Source organism: Drosophila rhopaloa, unplaced genomic scaffold (genome assembly GCF_018152115.1).
Source record: "Drosophila rhopaloa isolate 14029-0021.01 unplaced genomic scaffold, ASM1815211v1 contig_115, whole genome shotgun sequence".
Classification (NCBI taxonomy): Eukaryota; Metazoa; Arthropoda; class Insecta; order Diptera; family Drosophilidae; genus Drosophila; species Drosophila rhopaloa.
The window spans coordinates 3,080,951-3,103,051 of NW_025334990.1; the positions used below are offsets into that span (position 1 = coordinate 3,080,951).

The 22,101-nt window shown below is 39.7% G+C and overlaps 1 protein-coding gene across 1 annotated transcript in view; it reads right to left on the minus strand.

Moving 5' to 3' along the window:
* LOC108038743 (Krueppel-like factor luna) overlaps positions 1-20,360 on the minus strand; it is a 40,810-nt gene extending 20,450 nt beyond the window's left edge. Inside the window, exons 1-4 of the mRNA XM_044461863.1 lie at positions 20,342-20,360; positions 19,093-20,232; positions 18,799-18,834; positions 15,595-15,652 (exon numbers count right to left, since the gene is read on the minus strand). Coding sequence (XP_044317798.1) covers positions 15,595-15,652; positions 18,799-18,834; positions 19,093-19,104 — 106 coding nt within the window. The 5' untranslated portion in view covers positions 19,105-20,232; positions 20,342-20,360. The remainder of the gene's footprint in view (positions 1-15,594; positions 15,653-18,798; positions 18,835-19,092; positions 20,233-20,341) is intronic.
* Positions 20,361-22,101: the final 1,741 nt, after the last annotated feature.

A 22,101-nucleotide genomic window follows, 5' to 3' on the forward strand; every position in this document is an offset into this window, starting at 1 on the left:
AATATCGACTAACTGATAAAAGTATGCATAAAATACATAAAGAAATGTCGATTTAAAGAATATTATTATATATGATTACATCAAGTTAAAAGAATCATTTCCGGTTGATGATCTGCTAATAATGTAAGACCCATTTGAATTTAAGAATTCAATTCTTCCACTCCAATGGAACGCAAAAAAAAAAGTTTGAAATGTACATCTATCAAACACTAAACACAAGAATGGAAATTTAATTTAAGATTAAGCAGTTTGGAATGTGCATTGATTATTAATACAAATTTATTTAAAATAGAAGCGTCTATAAAGAAAATCAACAATTTCTGAAACTAATTTTTAAAAAGCTTTTACTATAGTGCCAAACAGAAATTATAATATAAAATCCTAAACTTATAAATACTTCTATTCATTTTGTATTTTAGCAAAACAAATTTCCTAAAGGTTTTTGTTCACTACTTTCATTTCTTATCTACTAAAACTTTTACTTTCAGAATGTCTAAAAATATCGCAGTAATTTGTTTTATCGAGCGATAGCATATCACTGAAATTTCTCACACTTGTTGCACAATCGAATCCATCAGCCATATTTATATGGTGTCTGTGTGTGTTTTGGGATTGCTTCATTAGGATTACTCCATTCGCCAGCCTTAATTTCCTTGTACGAGCGCGCGCACATTCAAATCGTTAGGCCGAAATGTGCACAATTTTATTTTACCAATAATTTGCGAAAAAATATTTTCACGAACGTGGGAAAACCGCCAACGTCTGCTGTCCGTGTTGTAATGGTCGTCTGCCCCCTGCCCGCCGATCGATCCCTGATCGGGACCAACCGATCAACAGCAGCAATCCATGTCAAACTGAAAATTCAACAGAATTCGAGCGCAGGCGCAAAGTCGACGTCGCTGTCGCAGTCGAAGTTGCAGTCGCAGTCGCAGTCGCCGTCAGCTGCTGCTGCAACAGTCAACCAATTATTTTTATCGATTTGGTTGCAGCCGCGAGACGCAGCAAAAGTTGCAGTTGCAGACGCAGGCTTTTCATAATCAAATGTGTGTGTTTTCCCAACCCGACTGGGGCATCAATGCTCAGCTTACACAGCTCCCAATTCCAATCCCAATCCTAGTCGCAGTTGAAGTCGAAGTCAAAGTCTGGATCTGTCTCGGAGTCGAGGCTCCGTCTCGGGGTTGTGGACATGTGGCAGGCGCAAATGTGCGACTTGTTGTACAATTTCAAATTGAATTAAATGATTGAATGCATGAATGACTGACGCTAGCAACTGGCGGCTGGTCGACAGAAGACTTAGGCAGCGAACGCAGATTGAACGGAGGAAGACACTGAGAGATAATGTTGGGCAAAATGTAAGACATAAGAACTGTAAGTTCTAAAATCCACATTCGTTTTTTTAAATTATTGATAAGAGTATTTTGAAATAAAAAAAAAATAGAAATAAAATGTTGAAAGACATTTTCGAGATCCAGAGGGCTCTAACAGAACCTATTTATATATTATAAACTAGTGCTATGAATTCAAACTGTTTAAATAAATATTATATAATATTTACAAAATTTGCTGTTTAGAAAAATCTTTAATTTAAATTAATCAACATATTAAATGTAGTTCCAAACAGGTATTCACTTACACGTAATTTAATGTAATTGATATTTTTTTAAAAATTCGGGAGGCCATATTCAACCCAGCAAAGTACGAAAATTAAATTAGCTTTAAAATTTGGAAAAATGTTGTTTGATTTTTCTTTTTAAAGAACAAAATATATTTGAATAATCAATTAATAATAATTGCATGTTTAATTTTTTATTAAGAAATCTTGCGGAATAGAAGAGAATTTCTAAACATTATAATAAACATACATAAATAATAGGTGTCCCAGCGGTTAACCAATTTGTATGCCTATTCTTTATTTCCAGTGTATTAGGCCTCTTGAAGCAGGTCTCTCCTTGACTCTCTGTGCGAGTGTTGAAAATCCTTTCAATAAATAGCTAAAGACAAGTAGCCGTTAAAACGCATTCAGCTGATTCTGGTTGTCCCTGGTTGTTGTTGTTGTTGTTTTTGGGGGGAAGTTGTTGCTGTGAAAAGCAAAGAGTGTTTGATGGTGTTTCAGCTTTTGGCTTTGATTCATGATGCTGCTGGTCCGAGGTTGAGACTTTGTCTTGCCAGGCTCCGTGTGGCATGTTTCGTTTGTTGCGTTTTTGATCGCAATTTGACAATGCGAACAAACACAACAACAACAGCAACAGCAACTACAGACAGACAACGCTAAAATGAACATGCGCCCGCTTGTCATTTAACATTTTTATGATTTTCAACATGCAAAGGCAATAACATTGTGGCTGGAAAATCGATGGGAAAAGGGGGAAAACAGGCGGAAAAAGGCGGTCGGTTAGACCGTCTGCGAATGGGATGGATTTGGAAAATTGGTCTTCAGTTCAGATTTGGCTTTTATGGCTTAATTGAAATGGCCACCTAATGAATGGGAATGGCCAAACGGCAATTCCAAATGGAGATTGCCAGCATTTACATAGTTCCTTCGCTCTGTTCCATTGCTAAATCCCCGCGGACACAGACACAGGAATTTGAATGAACCTCGTTGATGGCTGACAGGAAATTGATTAAGGATTCCGTGTTGCCCCTCCCCCCTGTTTGTTTTTTATGTCCCATTACCATTAACATACCCATTAAACGATACATCAATTTAATTGGACTATCATTACGGTTAAATGCATTTAGGAAATTAATTTGGATTTTTACCCTTGCAATAAAAATATCATAATTGTGTAACAATAATTGGTTGCTGTTAAAAAAAGTCCGGAGCGGAGTCACTAGGTCAACATAATAAAGATAAGAGCATAATTATTTTAAACTTTGTTTGCCATGAATTTATTTTTTATATGTTTTAATTACTTTAAATTATTAGTCCTTTATTCAAACTCCATTTTTACAACTTAAACATTTTAATATATGTTTCTGTGTGTAACTTAATTTTTCAATGTAAATAAAAATTAACTAATTAAGAAAAAATAATATATATGAAGATAAACTAATAAAAACTAATATTAAGATGTTTGTTAGTTTAATGATTTGTTATTTTCACTAAAATCCAATTACAATAATTTTCAGTAAAAACCTTTTAATAAGAACATTCTCCCTTAGCTCTGATGTGTATGTGAGTAAAATAAATGTAATTAAAATCAAATTAACTGTTATTATATTTATATTTTAAAATGTAAAGTAAGTCTTTTAAAAATTATAAATGACTTTTAAATTTTATAAGCGATTTCGTAGAATAAATTAGAAACTAGTAAACATTTTCTTTATTCATATTCCGTACAAATCTATAAAGATGACAGTTGTGTCGCAATAATTCGCTTACACAGATACCACAAATAAAATTTGATCATTAAAGCAAAAATTAATATAATGTAAACCGTTGCTCATCACAAAAATCAAAGCAATTGCCAACCCAAAATTCGGTTCTTGGAAATGATCATGGTAAGAATTTTCTTCACTTCCGATGACAATCTTGACAAGATCGATGCATGAAATACAATTTTCTTGCTTTATATTCCATTGTCGGTCGTGAAAAAGTTCCCCCGAAATATCGAAGCGATCAAAATTACTCCAGCACAAAAAGACTGAGAAAGCAGATGGGCGATCGAATTATAGACTAAACCAATCCGACCTGGGCTGTCTATTGATGCCCTGCACCGAGTCAATCTCCCAGTGCCAGAAAGACGATAAACAAAAAAAAAAAAAAAAAGGGGGAAAAAAAAGAGCCTCGGCAGCAGCAACAAAAAAATAGAACGTGAGAAATATTATTCGATGAAGCGCCAAAGTAAACGCTTTGAAAAGTTGTTAGTTTATTCCTCTTGTTGCTGCTCTCGGAGGTTTGCTGCCTGTCTGCAACCCATTTTGCGCCTTGTACACGCTACTCGTCGTCGTCGAAAACCTTTCTGAAGGTTGATTGTGAAAGTCACGACGATTGAAGCAAAGTCACACTCCCCGAATCGAATGACGAACTGCGGCTTAGGGCCTCCTCTTCTGGCTGCAGACGGATTTCGTTATTCATCCAGAATTTGGCAATTCCCGATGCGGTTTTACTTTTCGGTGACAAATTGGCAAATTGGGCAGGCGAAGCGGATTGCGCGTGTCATTAAAACGCCGACGACGTTTGAAATGCACCGACTGCAATGAGTGAATGAATTGCTGTCTGGTGGGATCTAAGGGGGCTTATTTTTTAGGGGGATCCGAGGGGACAGAACACACCTTCGCCTGGCGAATTGCGAAATTGTCGCCGCTGGAAGACACACCCGATCGAAGGGAGGGAAAAACGCAAAGACGGAGACGAACCAAACCCGGAGCTGCTCTAAGCATTTGCCGCATTTATTAAAAAAGCATACCCTCACAAAATTGAGAGCACAACCATTGCATTAGGATTTCAAAACAAAAAGTAGTTTGGAACTTAGCTCTTTGATTTGTTAAATATTCTTTAAAACAGATTCGTTTTATTAAGGCAAATAAAAACTCTTGGAAACTAATAATTTTCAATAAAAAAATTTTTAACTTAAAACATTCCATGAAATCTTGTAAGCAAGTGCTTTTCTAATTTTAAATATTATTTCTTAAATTTCTGTAAATGCTCAAAATGATTAGTTTTTATGTAAAAAAACCATGTGAAAAAATTCTTAATAGCAAAACAAAAAATAAATTTAACATCATTGATATATTTTCCATCTATTGTTAGAGTATAAGCTCTCTTCGATCAACGAAGCCTCGTGGATTTCCCCACTTATTATTTCTTTCTAAATCACTTGAAGCTGGCTTCCAATTGCAGACTCAGATCCGAGGTTAAGAGTGCGGGAGGAACAGACTCTTTTTCCGACTGCCACAACTGAGTGAGTGGCTTGCCACATTCTACACCTACACCTCCTGTGACACACAAGTGCACTCAGAAAAAAAGCATTACACAAAGTGTCAAAAAAAATTGTACATTTATACCTTTTTCCACTAATAATCCGATAACACATATTTATTCGCTGAGAATTACATTCTTATGAAGTAATAATAAACAAAAGAATTATTTGTTTAATGATTTCTGAATATTAAGTTTTAGAGCATTAAAGTTAATTATTTTTATGTAATAAACAGTCTTGCCTTGAAAATAATTTTATTGATATTTTATTGATTTTTTCGCAGTGCTCAGATGGATGCTCCCACAGGCGGCTGGCTGGACTTGTTGTTGCTGTTTCTTTTGTCGCATATCAGTTACAAAACGCAGAAGAGCGATCCACACCCAAAAAGCAATAGCAACACACGAGCAACACCCAAGCATCCAAAGTGCAACAAAAAAAACTTCCGTAAGCAGTCGACAGTTTAATGACTTTGATGACGCAGCGTGTGCTTTCAATTTACAAATACAACTCGACTGCCAAGGCTCTACTACCAATTGTTGTTGTGGTCTTCGATCTGTTGCTGTTGCGCAGCTGATGTTGCTGTTGTGCTGCTCATGTTGCTGCTGGGTGTGAGGGTGTTGCCGCTGGCACTGCGTTTCGTGGGCGTCTCTTAAATCGCTTTTATTATTTTTATTTTCTTCCCATTTGGCCACTGCTGCATCAACGTTCGGCAGCTAACGTTAAGGAAAGATTTGTGGCAATAGTTTGAAAACGATAAAGGTAGCCCAGCCTTGAAAGTGGAGTTAAAGTACAAATTTAGGTCATTCGGCTAACGGAATAAGTAAGAGCTGTCCTGGAAATAGCTAAGCTATTACGAAAAAGCTATTTTCATGTCGTTAACATAATTAGAAGGTAATTTCTCATCATAGGGGTAATTCTAAATAATATTTTATCATCATCATATTTCACTAAACTTTTCTCAAGCCTTACATTTTTATTGTATTAAATAAAACGCAAGTAAATTAAATTTAAAACAACTAATAACTCCTAATTCTGGTTTTCCATTTTTACATCGATGATGCAATAATTAGTATTATAGTTGTTTCACTACAGATCCCAAAAGACACACGGGTCTTAAATAGATCCATTCTATCTGACAATCCAATCCAGCCGCAAAATTCTTTTAATTTAAGCAACGCGACAAACTGTCAACTGAAAACCTACGGACATTACTCATACGCCACATGGGACTTGATGTTTGTTAAATTCTATTTACATGTTTAATTGATGGCTGCAATGCGATTGCGGCGAGACTCTCCGTTTTTTGTATAAGTTTTAATTTACTTGCAATAAATTTTTGTTGGACTTCTGTTTATTTTTTGAACATGTGCCGCGAAAATGAGCCAATTAAAGAAATGCTAACAACCACCGAGAACCGTAACAACCTTGCGACCATAAAAGCAGCAACAACAAAAAATTGGCACACACACGGAGAGAGGGAGATAGAAAGAGGGGCAGAGGGAGACAGAGAGATGGGAAGAGGGCGAGGGGCCTTCCTGTGGCTCTTGGCCAAAGTAAAACCAATCAAGTGGCGCACAGTGTCACTATTACCACCTGACATTTACACAAATCTTGCTTTATGCCTCGAATGAAATGAAACAACAACAGTATGCGACAATGGACGAAAACTGAGCTGTACTGAGAGAAAAAATATAATATATTGTTAATATTACCTTTTCCACGTTTGATTTCGCATACAAATTCTAAAACATTCTCATTCGATTAATGTAAATAAGATGAAGGAATGTGGTAAAATGTCAAAATATTTATTAGCGGACATTTAAAAAATTACAGATTCTTTTTATTTCCTTAATTTTTCCTTTTTATTATGTTAAGTTAGCTGTGAGTTTAAGGAATTCCTTGAAGTTGAATGCATATTTATAGAAACTATTAAGAAAAAATGAAAGATCATTATTATTTCTTTATTATTTATGTTTAATGTTATGTTAAGAATTAGCTTTGAATTAACTGAAAGGTAATGAACCAAAAAACGTATAAGTTTAATCACTATTAATCGAAAGTATTAATCATTGTATTGTATTGTATTCTAGAAAAGTCTTAGAATTTTAACAAATAAGCGAATAAAATATATTTATGGTATATTTTCCTCAGCGCATCCAGTGAACAAACAAACAGACCAGCAAACGACAACGACGACTTCCTAACAACGCCGCTTGGCCCGTTCGGACTTGGTCCAAACGCTGCTCTGGCCTATCGCAATGCAGCGATCAAAGTGCTTGGACCCGGGCTCAGTCTGGGGCTCTGGCTCAAGATCTGGCCGAGACTGGGACTGAGGCCCAGGCTGAATCTGAAGAACGGGCCTCCGCCGGAGAGCGTTTGGCAGCCACCAGGCGGCTTATCTTAAGAGCCGACCAGCAGCAAAGTCTACAACAACCACATCCACATCCACAAAACGCCGAACAACCGGCGACGAGGAAAAACTCTTTTGTATGCTGAGCACATGCGATGGAACGATGGAGCTCCGCATTGCCTGCCTGCCTTAAACTGATCGCTAACAATCAATTTATTGATTGAGGTCTCAGGTGTAATCGATAAGAATGTTTTTTTTTGTTTTTGTTTTGGTTTGTTTTGTTTTTCCTCGCTCTCCGTTTGCTGGTTTTTGTCTTTTGTCAGTTGGTTTTTGCTTGACTTAGTGCTCCAGTTTGGAGCTTTTTGCTGGCCTAACATATGACATGGCTACATGACATTATCCGATTTCGATCCGCATTTGTTTATCTTAATGCATCGCTGCAGCCCAGGTCGCAGTCAGTTTGCCAGCTTACACATGACTTAGCGATGGACACTTGACACGGAATCAATGGCATGAATTAAATTAAAGCATTGAGAGGTGTATCTTGAGAACAGAACTTGATCAATCTATAAATTTATTTAAATTAGATGATGATGATAAGAAGCGACTAAGTTTCCAATGATACATATCTTAGAAGTGTTATGGATGGTTCTCATTGTATTTACAATTCAATTTTAATTGAATAATGAAAATAAAATGAAAATGTAATAAATATTTTAAAGTAATAATTTATAGTTACCAAGTATAGTATTTTATATTTTTAAAATTCAAAACACTTGTTTGTGCTTAGTGTTTAAATTACAAGCCAATGTTGAATATGGAACAATGAAAATGTGCCAGCTCTTCATAATTTAATTCTATACTATTTCAACCTAAAGAAATATTTAAAAAATGTAAAGATGCTTATTTTCTAATAGATTGGTTTGTCTTTTATGAGGATTTTAAGAACACCTTAAATAAAAAAGATAAAAGTTGTGTTTGGCATAACTATCAGCTTTTTCATTTAATGCATTCTAAAGTATATCAGTTCTCATACATGAATTAACTTTGCTGATTTTATGGTTAGAAGTATATTAAGCTGCAGAAATTCCCTAAAATTTATTATAGATTTAGATACCATTTGTTTTACAGCCAACCACTCCATTCTATCCTCTTATGTGTTCCCCTTTATTGACCTCCAATATGCATTTTGGGGCTTTCCCTACTCCCCCGCTCAAGGTATTCTGCGATAAGAGTCAAAGTTCCTTTCTCAGGATAACCCACCTTCACATTCAGATCGCTATCTGCCGGCCTCCGCCATCTCCAATCTGAATCTGGGACTTAATTAGCCGCTGGGGTTCAATGAGGAATTAGCCGGTTGCACATGGCCATGGACGACGACCTGGTTGGTGGGCGTTCTCCATGTGAGTTGGCCAAGTTGGCTTTGGCCAGCGTCGATGTTTATTGCATCGGCCGCTACAGATTTGGTTAACAGTTAACAAGCTTATCGCTCGATACGGTAAACAAAGGTGACGCGACCGCTGCGCAGCTGTTCCTCCGCCCCCAAAAACCTCGGATTTTCGCAGGCATCCTGCATTTAGTCTATATGTAGATATTCGTATTTACTTTTTGCTCCTCCAGATAATTAAGGCAAGACGTTGGCCAGCAGCTGCATTCGGGCCACCAGTCCACAAGACCAATTTTGGCCGAAAAGGAATCACAGTGTGGTGGACGGTTCAATGCTTTGTTGTTGTTGTTGCTGCTGCCGGTTAGCCTTGTTAGCCGCCGAAAACAGATAATGATCTGAGTTGGGGGCGGTCAATTTAATGGTTAACTATTAATAACGTGATACGAAATTGGCGTTAATTTGTAGAAACATTCCCCGCCGCATGCACGGACTAATTTGAGCAAAACCAAAAGTGTAGCAGGCCAGGACCAGGCCAAAAAAGGATGTGAATGGTAGATGGGTGGGTGGTTGGTGGTTATTTGGCTATACTCTGTGTTTTTTTTTTTTTTTGTTATTTCCAACTCCGAAGTCATGAGTCAAATTTTTTTGTTTGGCAAACACGAAGAACGAGCTGCTGCCGTTGCACGATTTGTAGACGCTGCTAAGAGAATTCTTTTTCACAGCTCCGAACAAGAGGGGCGAACAAGGGGTTCAAAACATACACCTATTGGAAAGGCAGAGTTAAGTAAACCAGTGCCGCAGTTTCGAGTCTTTTGGCCAGGCCAAGTGTGCTCCAGTAGACAATGCAAATTGCTAATATGCGATTGCTATGCCAGTCGAGTCGGAGACAAATTTTCAAATATTTTTTGCCTGCTGAATTTTTACAGTTTGTTTGTTTTGTTTATTTGTTTGTCGGTCTGTGAGCTTGCCGCACTTATGACCAATAAATATGCAGCCAGCTTGCCTCCGGTTTTTTTTTTTTGTTTTTTTTTGGGTATTTCTTATTTCTGGGGGCATTGTCTATCGCTTGCGAAATTAGCTTGCCAGGCTAATGAGCTACACGAAAAGATCTTGGGAAACTCGCCGGATCGTTCGAGTTTGGCCAAGATCCTTAGATGCGATCTCGGTTCGGCCTTATCGATCCGATAAATGGCACAGTTTTGAGGAGCAGCCTCATTATGATTCGTGTGGGCCGAGCTGACTGTGATGACTAACACGAATCGATCGTCGCCGAGATCTCCTCCAGGTCGTTGTCAGCTTTCGAATTGTTTGCTCACGAAAGCGTGGATCTACTTTGCCGTGGTGTGGTGTTGTCTTGTCTGCAACTGCAACTGCGACTGCGTGGTTGTTGCCTCCTTGTTTCGATGTATATTTTTCGGTTGGATCTCTTCGCATGATCCTCTTTTTTTTCGGTTTTTCTGTTTTTTTTTTTTTTGTGTTTTTTGACTGGGTCTGAGAAGATGCGCACACGGGAGAACACTGTGCAACAGGTTTGGTTTCCACCTCCGGTTGGCACTTTGATTTATGCTCGCCAAGATGCAGGGCACCGGGCTTAACGGGCTAAAGAGGGACTTCTTGAGTGGCTTTTGATTAGCCCCGGGGATTCGGAGAGTTGGGGGTGTTTCACTTTAGAGCAGGTGCCCTCTGAAAGACTTTACATTTTGGCTGGGTAAGAAAGTCACTTTATTTGGAGAGGGGTATTGCTTTTTAAATATTTTTGAACATTCTTTGTCTTATTTCTTAAAAAATCCAGTCTCTTCTGGTTGTTTTCATCTAAGAAATGTTCGCAGCACCCTTTTTTCTGTTATGAAGGGGCAGAAAAGATTCGGAAAATAATCGTAATGGAATTGATTTTTGTATTCCCAATGAAAGATAATGGGGAAAGTCACCAAATTTCAATTTCCATACAAAAAAATTTATTAGCTACAACTGAAAAGCTTTCTAACAATTATCGATCTAAGCTCAAGGTTTAAAGGTTATATATTGAGTGCTAATTTTTTGTTAGTTTCTAATTTGAGAAATTCCAAACATTCAGCCATTCTCCAGCTACTGAAGTTTCCTCACTGATTTGTCCCCTCCCAAAGAGCTTTGAAATTGCTCTTTGCATAAACTTTCAATTACAATTGCCAAATCATCTTCCTCGGGACACACCCCTCCCCTCCCAGAAATTCCAGCTGGCCGCACCCCATCCGCGTCGCCTGTTGTCCAGTGTAATCTTTTCAAAACTTCGTGTGGCATATGCTGTCTAGCATTTTGTTGCCGGTGGTATTGGTGGTGCTGGTGGGACTAGCGGTGCTGGTGGTGCCGTCGGTGGTGGTGGTGTGTCAGTTGCACGATTGCCAGAGACAACGTGTCTCCAGTGTCATCAGCATCTCCATTTTTCTCCGCTTGTTTCAATGTTTTCGGGTGAGTGCTGCCACCGAACATCCGAGAGCACCCCAAAGTTTATGCACTTAGAGAAAGTGCTAGCAAGACTAGGCATTAGAATTTTTTTTTAATTGTTTGACCGTTTGAAAATGCCAAATTACAGCGCATTCATGATAAGTCTTCAAATAAATAAACTTTAAACTTCGAAGAAAGCGTATTTTGAATAGAGAAGGAGAAAAATAATAAGCAAAAAATTGAGGCATTTAAAAGAAAATTTATTCTAACAAGCCCTACATATATTAATCAAGTCAATAATTAGTAGAATAATTCTAAATTGAATTTGTGATAGAGAGCTTTGAAACGAATATTTAAGCTGCCTGCATTGACATTATGTTTTATCATATATTTTTAATGAGATATTTCTCTGCGTGTATATTTTGATGTTGTTGGAGGCGACGCTGGCCGTTGTTATGGTGCAGAAAAATTACTATGACAACGCTGGAAACAAGTAAACCACAGTTTACATTCACTCAATTCGGTTCCGGCGAGGGCGGCGGGATCCGCGGCAGATGGGGATTGCGATGGGGGATAGGGATGGGTATGGGTATGGGTATGGGCATGGGGATAGGGATGGGGTTGGGGATGGGGATGGGGTCCACAGAGACAGAGACGGGAATGGCAGAATCGTGGCGTGGTGGTGGCACGCTCATCTTCAATTTTTCTACGATGCGACGTCGCTTGGGTCGGGTATTTCTTCTCTCTCTTCTTTTTTTCGGCGGCGGCGACTCACACTCGTGTTCCTTGCACTCTACTCCCGGGTCTTGGTCTCAGTCTCAGTCTTAGTCTCAGCCTGGGTCTCAGTTCCCCGGTTCCCCAGTTCCTCAGTCCCTCGGCCATGGTCTGGGCCTGGTCTATAGTCCCTGGTCTCTGGGCCCGATCTGCGCAGCGAGATGAGTGGTTGGCAAAAATGTTTGAATGCGATCACGAACTTGACCTTTCACATAACCCCAAAAGCCAGTCACAGTCACTCAGTCAAGTCAAGTCAAGTCAACTCGATGCGCTACATACGCGCCATGTTAACCAGGCCCAGAGACACGGCTCGGCGTCTCCACCCAGTTTCAGTTTCAGACCTCCGATCCCCGGACCATCTCCCCATCTCCAATGGTCATCCGCCCGGGTGTCAGCTGAAGCATAATTAAAAAACAATCACCACGCTCCACACGCCCCTCCACTGGATGTGAGTATCTCCCCTCTTTTTCGGAATCGCATTGTGCGGGCCTGGCAAATGGGGATCGGGGTTCTGGGATTGGGGCATCTCGTGGATCTGGCGGATCTGGGCGAGGCCAGTCGGTGGAGTCTCCACTCTCCAGGTCGCTGGGAGCCGCCAGCGATTATGAGATCTGGCTTCAGTTGACTATCGCTGAGGGAGCAGCAGATGCATTTGCCAAATCAGCAGCCCGGCCAGATCCCCAAATCGATGAAGTGCAGCAACGGTAACACAACTTCAGTGAGGTTGTGCGATTAGACCAGAGGTTTCTCTATAAAACAATGATCATTTGAAACTTAACTACTGATCATTAAATTAAGATTCACCCCACTAAATGTCTGACGTACTTTTAGATATCATATGCATTGGAAATACAAATAAGGGTAGAAAATCACTGATAAATATTAGATAGAAGGGCACTGACACCTGAAGGTCTTTTCTGGCCTATCGGGTTGAATAATAAGCTGATATTCTGGAAATGACTTATTAAATCGAACTCCTAATGTAATTTGTTGAAACTTATCTAGCAAAGTCACGAATGGTATAATACACAAGCTAATGGAATGAATTATGATAATATTATTCGGTAGTCTTTGGTTGCCACATTAGCTTTGGTTACTAAAGGAAATATAATATAATACTTTCGAGATACAATCCTGCTATGATCATGATTCTCTCCCTTCAACCACTTCCTCAACCTGCGCCCACCTGCCTGTCACATTTTCACCTTGCCATCAATATGCCCCAGCCCATGCTTGGTACTCGAGCACTTCACTAAATGTTGCATATCATTCGATAGATGCCGTGGATGCGCCGATGCTCCGACATCGTCGCCTGGCCGACTCACCCCCCTCCCCTCCACTATCCGCCCGATTCGGGTTGGGATCTCCGTCTTAAGGTCGTTCGCTCGCTGGATCGACCCGCGTGTCGCCGCATCTACTTAACCTGGAAAGCCTATGCCCCTGAGTGGCGAGAGGCCGATCGTTTGGTGGTTGGTGGTGCGGCAATGAAGCAGTGGCTCCGGTGGTGTGGGATTGTACGATGTTGTACTGTTTCTTTTTTTTTCTTGTGTTTTTTCGGTTTTTTGGGTAAGGCACTGTGGATGTCCCAGGCTCAGAGACTCTCCTGCCCGGTCTTGGGGCTCCACCCTTCTGCCGGCTCCCTTCGCTCCGCTCCCGGAATGGTGGCTAGTTCAACAGCTTTATTTATGGGCTGTTTGGGTAGCTTAAATAAATCAAGTTGTAGTTGCAGTTGCCGTGGCCGCAGCTCTCACCTCTCCCGGGTACTGCAATTAGAGTTGGTGGGAATTTGGCACTGTCTCCTCCGCCGTTCTCGGGCCTACGGCTTTGCCCTCTATTCATTGGCAATTCGAGGCTATCTATCGCTACGCTGGCTAATTGCATAATTATTTAAAGCCCATAATTTATGTGTGCCGAAAAATCTGAGCTCGGGTGGTATAGGTTTTTTTTTTGGGATGACCGTTAAGGTTGGAAATTAACCCGGACCATTATGTGCCGTTTGTTTTACAAATTTTAACGCTATTTAACACATTCGCCACGGATCTGTGGATCGGTGGATCAGTGGACGCTCTGGTAGCACGCCATAAACCATTAGCATGAGAGATTGCCGTCGCCTTCGCCGTCGCCGCCTCTCTATGCGCTTCTCAAATAGCTTTTGTGGCCAGGTGAGCGCATTGACAAAATTAATGATGCCCTCACTAATATCATGCCTAATTGATTAATATGCGCGGCGAGACAACAACTTTTTGACTCCGGCTTTGGCTTGGATATCTTTAATGAACGGAGCAGCGCACAGGTTTTTAGCTGTTAATCTTACTGTATAGCCATTTAAGGTAAGCTCTCTGGCTTCTTAATTAAATTAGGTGTACCGCTGGGCACCCTACGGCTGAGGAGCTGCGAGTAGATGGCCGTATAACTAACCATCTATTTATCTAGTCAATTTTTTGTGGCTTTTTCAGTTTTTCGGGGCGTTGCTGTTAACTTCACACACATATACACACACACACACTCACATCGAAGCAAAGAGAAAGGCTGGCAAAGGTCAAATGGTCAAACAGTTGGTGGTTGGTCGATCGCTCGATCGGTCAAGTGGGTAAACCAACACAGAGAAGCCCCCGCCGAATCCCCAGCCACTTGTTTGGGCCAGGTTCCTGGGCGTCGGATATGGAGCGATACTCGCAGCGGAATCAGCATGAACTTAATGGGCCCACAGCCGATCTGCTGATGATCACACGGCGATGCTCATCAGGCTTTTTCACGTATGAATGGCTCCGCCTGATGAGCATTAGGCAATGACTAACGTTTTGTCTCCTCTTTTGTTTGAACTTGTCTGCGAGATTGCCGGATAATCTCGGCCCCATATCCGCGGAAGAGGGGACTGTGCGGGGTAGGCCGTAGAAGATCTGAGGAATTTAGTGTTTGGGCTTTTTATAAGGGGAGTGTGATCATAGGTTGATATTAATGCTGATAGATATCTTTAACATAGATCTCTGTATTGTTCCAAACGAGCTGCGCTTTTACTTATCGAATAGATTGTTTGTTCATCATTTGTTGCTCATCAAGAATATCTTTTTTGTGATCTGATTGAGTATCGCAGATTAAGGCGAAGGTATTTGGTATTGTATCGGTCGGTATTATAAGAATTTTGATTAATTTTTAATTTCGCTCTATAATTAGCTCCTTAATTTAGCTCCTTAACTTTCAGATTGATAGACCATTAGAATATAAGTTCCCAAGCATTTAACAGTTTCTTATTAAACTTAGCCAACTTGAAGGGATTTAAATAATCTCAGTTTTTTAGCATTTAAGCTTTAATTCAGCTCAGAAACTTAACATTAATAAAATTTGATTGTAAACAAAAATAAATATTTAATCTTTATGTGTACAATTTCCAGATAAAAATTTGCACATGCGTGCCCTAAATATCATACACCCAACAATGTTTTACAAAAATGCAATGTAATTTTCTCTATACCTTTCACTCCACCCACCATCGGTATTCAAAAAAAAACATCTTCTAGGCACTCCATGTCCAAAAATAGTTCAACTTCATTAGACGAGAAATGCAAATTGGTTTTGTACCCCATTTTTCCCTAGTCGTTCGATATTCTTTCTCTCGCTGTGACCTGCTTATTTCAAGTGATCAACTTGTGGCGGCCATTTCATTGATTAATTGTTTGCGGCCCAGTCGGTATATGAGTTCAGGTTGAGTCAACTAAGATAGCGTATAATTAGCAACTTACCGCGCGGCGAACGTAAGCTCAAATCAACTGGTTCAACCTGAACCGGAGGGCCCTCTGCCTGTGAATTGGAAAGAAATAAAAGATTATCAGCATCGTCATCAATATTGTTTATCGGTGGGCGGCGGGGGAGTGGTGGCTTAATATGGCTTATTATATATGCAGCTGAACAATAGAGTCATAAGCGCTGCGTCTCCTAATCAAGTTTGACAAAATGTTGTTGATGGGCGAAAGTGTTGGATGGGCAAACTGCGGGAAAGAACTTAGTCCATGGGGGGTTTTCGAATGGGGAAAGGGGATAAAGTGGAGTGTGCGTGTTTGGGAGCTGTTTGCTTATTGAATTCATCTACCTGGAACAACCGCAAATGACTTCCGTCGATATCTTACTTACTCCATATGGGAGATCGGGGCAGATAAGTGGGAAGAAACCGAAAAACCACAATTGTTGCGCATTTCATGCGCTTACGAAATCTTTAGCCAATAAACTAACGGCAATAAAAACCCAAAAAAAAAATAAAAAAACGCCGCAAAAATAACAAAGAAACTGTTATGAGCTGCCCGCAGCGCCATAAAATGGATAAATTTTAATTTGGCACTGCATATGCATTTTATAGGGGGAAGGGGTTAGAGCCAACACTTTGCAATATTATTTAAACGAGGCTTACAATATATTTAAGGGGTGTTTCGGACCCTGAGTGCACACAAAAAGTTAAAGACCACAGCGATCGTGTAAATTATTTATGAAGCTTCAAGTACTTTTTAATAAGCAAAGTATTTTAAGTTCTAAAATGTTTACACGGTTTTCAATAAAATTTACAACTCTTAATTACACTTAGAAGGTTAGCTTATAGTTTTGTAATATTCGTTTTAGTATGTAAAAAATATGGACAAATGCTAAGATAAATTGTGTGTTAGGTTAATATTGGCTATTACAAAATTATTCATTGTATTTCGAAATAATAGTCAAAAAACTTTAAAAAAAAAATACTGAAAAATTGTATAAAAATGACAAGAGAACAATTTCATTGCCAACGTTTTAAATTTGATTAATTAAAAGGTAAATTAACAGATATTTGAGATAAAGAGTTGTACGCTATCTATCTGATCTACCTAATAGTTGGAAGCTTCACTCCATAAATCATTTCAGTGATTCCGTTTTTTGGGTCAAACATTCCCATTTCTCTTTAAATAATTTATAGAGCTATCTTTTTTAAAATTTTCCTAAGCTCTACTATTTTGATTCACATTTATACTGCTGATATCACTATTCCCAGGGACTTTTTAAGTTTTCCTTTTAACCCGTCAACTTGGTTAACCCAACAACTAACCCTATTCCACTTGCAGGGTAGTAATCCAGCCTGATGCCAACAACACGGTCGCGAACAACGCCAGCGACACCAGCAACAACAACAACAATAACAACAACAGCAACGAACAACCAAGACGGCGAACAACGAAGCCAAGATCCATGGATGCAGAGTGTGTGCCCAGTGGGCAACAACGACAATTGTCAGGCTTGTAGCGCAAATTATGAAAAAATGTCAGTGGCGAGTGGGCGAAAAGATGTGGAGGATGAGGGGGGTAGGTGATTTTGAGGGGGCTGGAGAACCCAGAACTTGGCCACGCGATTTGAGCAGTTGTTTACCGCTGTCGCCAGTTACTGCCATGCAGTTATTTATACAAACAAATGCTCATTGCCAGCATTAGATTAGATAGTTTGTCTTCGATTGTGTCGAATGGCAGCCGCGGGGCCAATAGCGACGTCTCTCTGGCTTTTTGGCTTTTTGTCCGCATCATGGCCCACAGCATTGACAACAACTTCATTGGCCAGCAGCAGATCGAAATCTGCACCGAGATCCAGATCCAGATCCAGATCGAAATCGAAATCTAGATGGGAGACGGCGATCGACGCTGGAGATTGCAATTGATATGCGACTGATGTTGGCCCCTGTCCAAAGGTATTTATGTATTTATATTTCTTAGCCCCCGTTTACTTTTTCCCTCTAATTGCCCGCGCTGATTTATTGTTACATAGATTTACCCCCCTCGCCCCCCAGGCCGCTTCTTTATGATATTGTTATGGGGCGCTGCAGCCTCCGATCTGCTAATTTGTGTTGGGACGTGCTGAAATTTCTCATAGGCGCCGCAATTGATAGAATGATGGCCGGGACATTAGTTGGCTCCGATTTCCCCCGTCAGTAGCCCCGATGGAACTCAATTTTATGGATTGTCTTACGCTTGGTATGTGGTTTTCTGTTGACACTGCTCGGACGGCTTTTGCCTTTGAGGCAGACGGATGGGATGGGTTTTATGGGGCATCCAAACGAATTGGCCCACTGGGAATTCCTCCGCAATTGTCATTTCGAATGGCCCGAAGTGTATCGCTAACATGAAAATATTTCACTCTGCTCGGGCTTAATTGATAGACGTTTTTTAGGCGGTAATTGTTGCGCATGAAACTTATGGGCCTTAATGAGTTGTGTTTAATTGATATTGAAGACAAATTACATCCAATAACAATTACTTAAGGACAACGAGGATTGCATCGAATAACTTGGTGCGATCGCACCCAGAATAGCTTTAATTTTTAATTTTAAAATTTATCTGCTTGGCGTGTTTATTGCAATAGACTATTGTTTGTTTAAAATATGGCAAACAAATAATAAAATCTTATTATAAAAAAATAAAAGTGTTGCTACCGATTTATAACTCATTTCTAAGAACTTGACTGGTAAAAATATGTCGAAAGGAATTTATTGGTTATCTTTTAAAGTCAGTCGCTTAATAACCTATTTATAATCCTAAAAAATGTAATCGAGTTATCTCTTTGCTCATTATTACGAATCATCATTTAATTTATTTTTGATTTTAAACAATATTCTAAAGATCATAATTATGAATATATAAATTTTGGTTTAAGTACTTGCTTGTCTATGTAAAAGTCAAATGTTCGCTTGCTGCATGAATTGTTAAGTACAAATAATATATTTTCCAATAAGTTAAGGAATTTGTTAGTATTAAGTTATAAATGTACTATTGATTTAATAATGTCAGCTGTATTCCTCCAATCCAAACTCTAGAAACCGTAAAAGGTAAATTTTGCCTGATGATGAACTAGATAATACTTTGCTTACAACATCTTCTTTCTGAACCACTCTTTTTCACCCAATTCTTATCACTACCATCTAAGGTTATCCGCAAACTTACCTCCTTTGCTGACAGAGGGTCGGATCCAAGTCCATTCTGCAAAGAGAAGCAGAAACAGAGGAAATTAAGCGCTTTTTCCCCTTTTAAATGCAACAGGTTGGTGTCAGCCGCGGCTCCCCTCGTGACCCCTTTTGAACCCCTGACCCCGTAACCCTCGAGTCACCAAAACAAACTTTCAGCTGACAGGGTCGAAGAGGTCTTCGAGGTGGCCGAGAAAGGGGAGCACATGGCATATGGCGTTGGCGTTGGCGTTGGCGTTGCAGTTGCCATTGCCGTTGCCGTCGTTGTACTTACCATGAAAACCATTAAATTGTAAAACGTCTTACAAAATAATAATTGCCCGGCAACGTTCTGGCCACGTTACAAAAGACAGGCAGCAAGGGTTTCTTGCAAGGCGGGGCGGGAAAGTGGAGGCGGATGCTTGAAATAATCGCTGTTTTGGTTTTGGCTTTTGCTTTTGGCCTGGCTTTTGTCGCAGCAGCTGTTGCCTGTGTTTTTTTTGCAACTGCCGCATGCTATTTCGCATCCGCGGAATCAATGACAAAACGAGTGCAACGCACCTTGAGTTTTTATTTTATTTTTATTTTCGTTACCCCTTTTTTTGTGCTTCTTTATTTTTATTTCCTTTGCTTGTTTATGCCTTTAACTTGCGTTTCGGTGGCGGGGGGCGACCCTTTTTTGGGAGGGGGGCCACCGTAGCAGAGGCAAAAGCCGCATTTTGAGGGGTAACGAATGCAGTGCGCAGTGCGTGACGAAGTTACTTAGGCAAATATATTATGAGTCGCCTAAGCATGACTAATAAATACAACAAAACCAAAAAACAAACCAGCCGATTTTTCCAATTGAACGAGAGAAGAACACAAAAAAATGGTGATAACTAAAATTGGCAATTACTAGTGGCCCTGCATCCGGTTTTAGTTATAGTCTGCGGCTCACTTATTAGCACTTATTGCCGCCGTTTCCTGGGCGGGGGTGTTACACTTGTTGTCGTAGTTGCTTTTGTTGTTGTGCCTGGGCCTGGGCTTGCATTTCCGGTTGCTCAGTCGGCCGGCAGTCAATTGCAGTTCCCGGTCCCGCGGGCGCTATAAAACTCGCACTTAATTCGATCAACTAAGGCACATGCTACAAATACAACGCCCCGACCACCAAACAGCGTGTGTTGTTATTATTTATTCCTCTTGATTCTTGGTTTTATTCGTTGTTTGTGTTGTTGTTGCTGTAGCTTTAGTTGTTGTATTTATTGAGCGAGCGTGAGTGTGCAAATTACAGCACATCCGTCATTTTAATTTCACTTAAAACGCCATTTAAAGCGTCGCACCAACACACACACCAAAATGCAACACGCAGTGCACGCACGCACGCATGCGCAGAAAAAGCCGGCTTAAAAAACGCAACGGAACGAAACGAAATGGAACGCATACAAATATGTGTCACCTGAAATTTGTTTATATTTGTAGTATTTCTGTTCTCCTTTTTTTATATTTTTGTTCATTTTTTTTTTTGGGTGAAATAACTGAATTTAAAAGTAAAAGGAAGCGTTTACCACCGAAGCACGTTTGAACGCGGCGCGGAGCAAACTTGCTCTGAGCTCTTCGAATTTCAACCGCCAACCTTGGCTCCCCAGAGCGTGGTGAGCTTGGCGCTGCGAAACCCACCACACCCCCGTCACACGCATTCGTGAGCATGTGTTTGTGTTTGTGCACCACTTTGTTTGTTTGTTTAGTTAAGGTGGAGCTAGGCTAAAATGACAAGTTGGCGCTTATATTATTGGGTGGCCAACATTCGTTGGCCTGTGTGTGTGAAAGCCCCCACCCAAGCTCGCATGTGTGTGTGTGAGCGCTTTTTTGCCATTTATGTAGCTGTGTGTGTGTGCGAGTGTTTGTGCCGGCTGTTAATTAACATGCAGCACACACACACTCACTCACACCCAGACAGCCGACTGACAAGCTTAAAGTGTAGGTGTTTGGCGCCAGCGATTTCATTGGCTGTCGGCCTGGGCAGAGGGGGTGGGGTGTAGCGGGTGGGTCAGGTGAGTGGGGACAATTAACACAAACATAAAATACATTTTGGGGCACTTGCTGACAGCAGCCACAGTTTCCATCAAGCGGCTTTATTGTCTAATCTCAGAGGCTGCATCGCACACGATTTTCTTTAACTACATGTTTACAGTCGAAATTCGCTAAGTTCAGTCTGTAGTCACTAATTACAGAAAACGTAAATTTAAATCTCAGGTAACATAATTAATTGTAAAATATTGTGCAAACATAACAAATATAATCTTTCGTAAATGTAAACTTATTATTTAAGAAAATTACATACTTAAAAAATAATGACAGCCCACAGTCGAACATCCGTCTCTAAAAGTCAAACACATTTGGCTGTCAATAAAAAGTTCAAACAAATTCATAAATTTTACAACTCAAAGCCTCCATTAGTTGCACTTATTTTAGTTGCATATGGTTGCTCGAGTTGTGAAAGTCTTAAAGTTCGCTTAGGAATTACTTATACGAAAGCTAGAGTAACTGAAGGCACCAGTAAGACTTTTCTTTGGGTTATAGCAGGTTCTTAAAATGTTCTTATATATTTAAAACAAAAAAATCAGTATTTTGATATTAAGGAACATAACATTTGTATACTAAGAACTTGTATTATTTATTTGTTTGCCATTTCCAGGGATTACTGTATTTGTAGCAAATATTTTTATCTACTCATTTTCCATTAAAGGAAATGTGTTTTTGGAAAAAGACCTGTCTAACTGATTTTTGGTGAACTTCAGGTCTAGTGAGTTATTTTATCGTTACTTGTTTCTTAAGAACAATTAAAAAATGTGACTATTTTGTCAATAGTATTTAACTATTACTCACTGCATATATATAAACTCATAGTCATTTCTACATAGAAGTCGAATCGGCAAATGTAGTTTTGTTCCAGCTGCATAATGGTTAGATGATAATTGTATTATATTATTTGATGTTACCTTACTAAGTAATTGAAAAGATTCTGAACCTAACAAATTTTAGAATACCGTATTTAATTATTTTTGGTAGTTTTGGTGCTCTTCTAGAATTGTATTAGACTTTTTAACAAACTCACGTTTCGTTTACTTCCCATGTCAACGAGGGCCTAAGTAACATTATATTTTTTTGAGAATAAGAAATTTGTGTTGATGTGATAAAATTTGTCCATGATGAACACAAAATATATGAAAATTCATAATTTGTTTGGGAACCAAATTCCGTTGAGTTGTTCAATATATGGGGTTGGCACTGTAAGACCAAAAGCTGTGGGAGTTTGCCTGCAAAC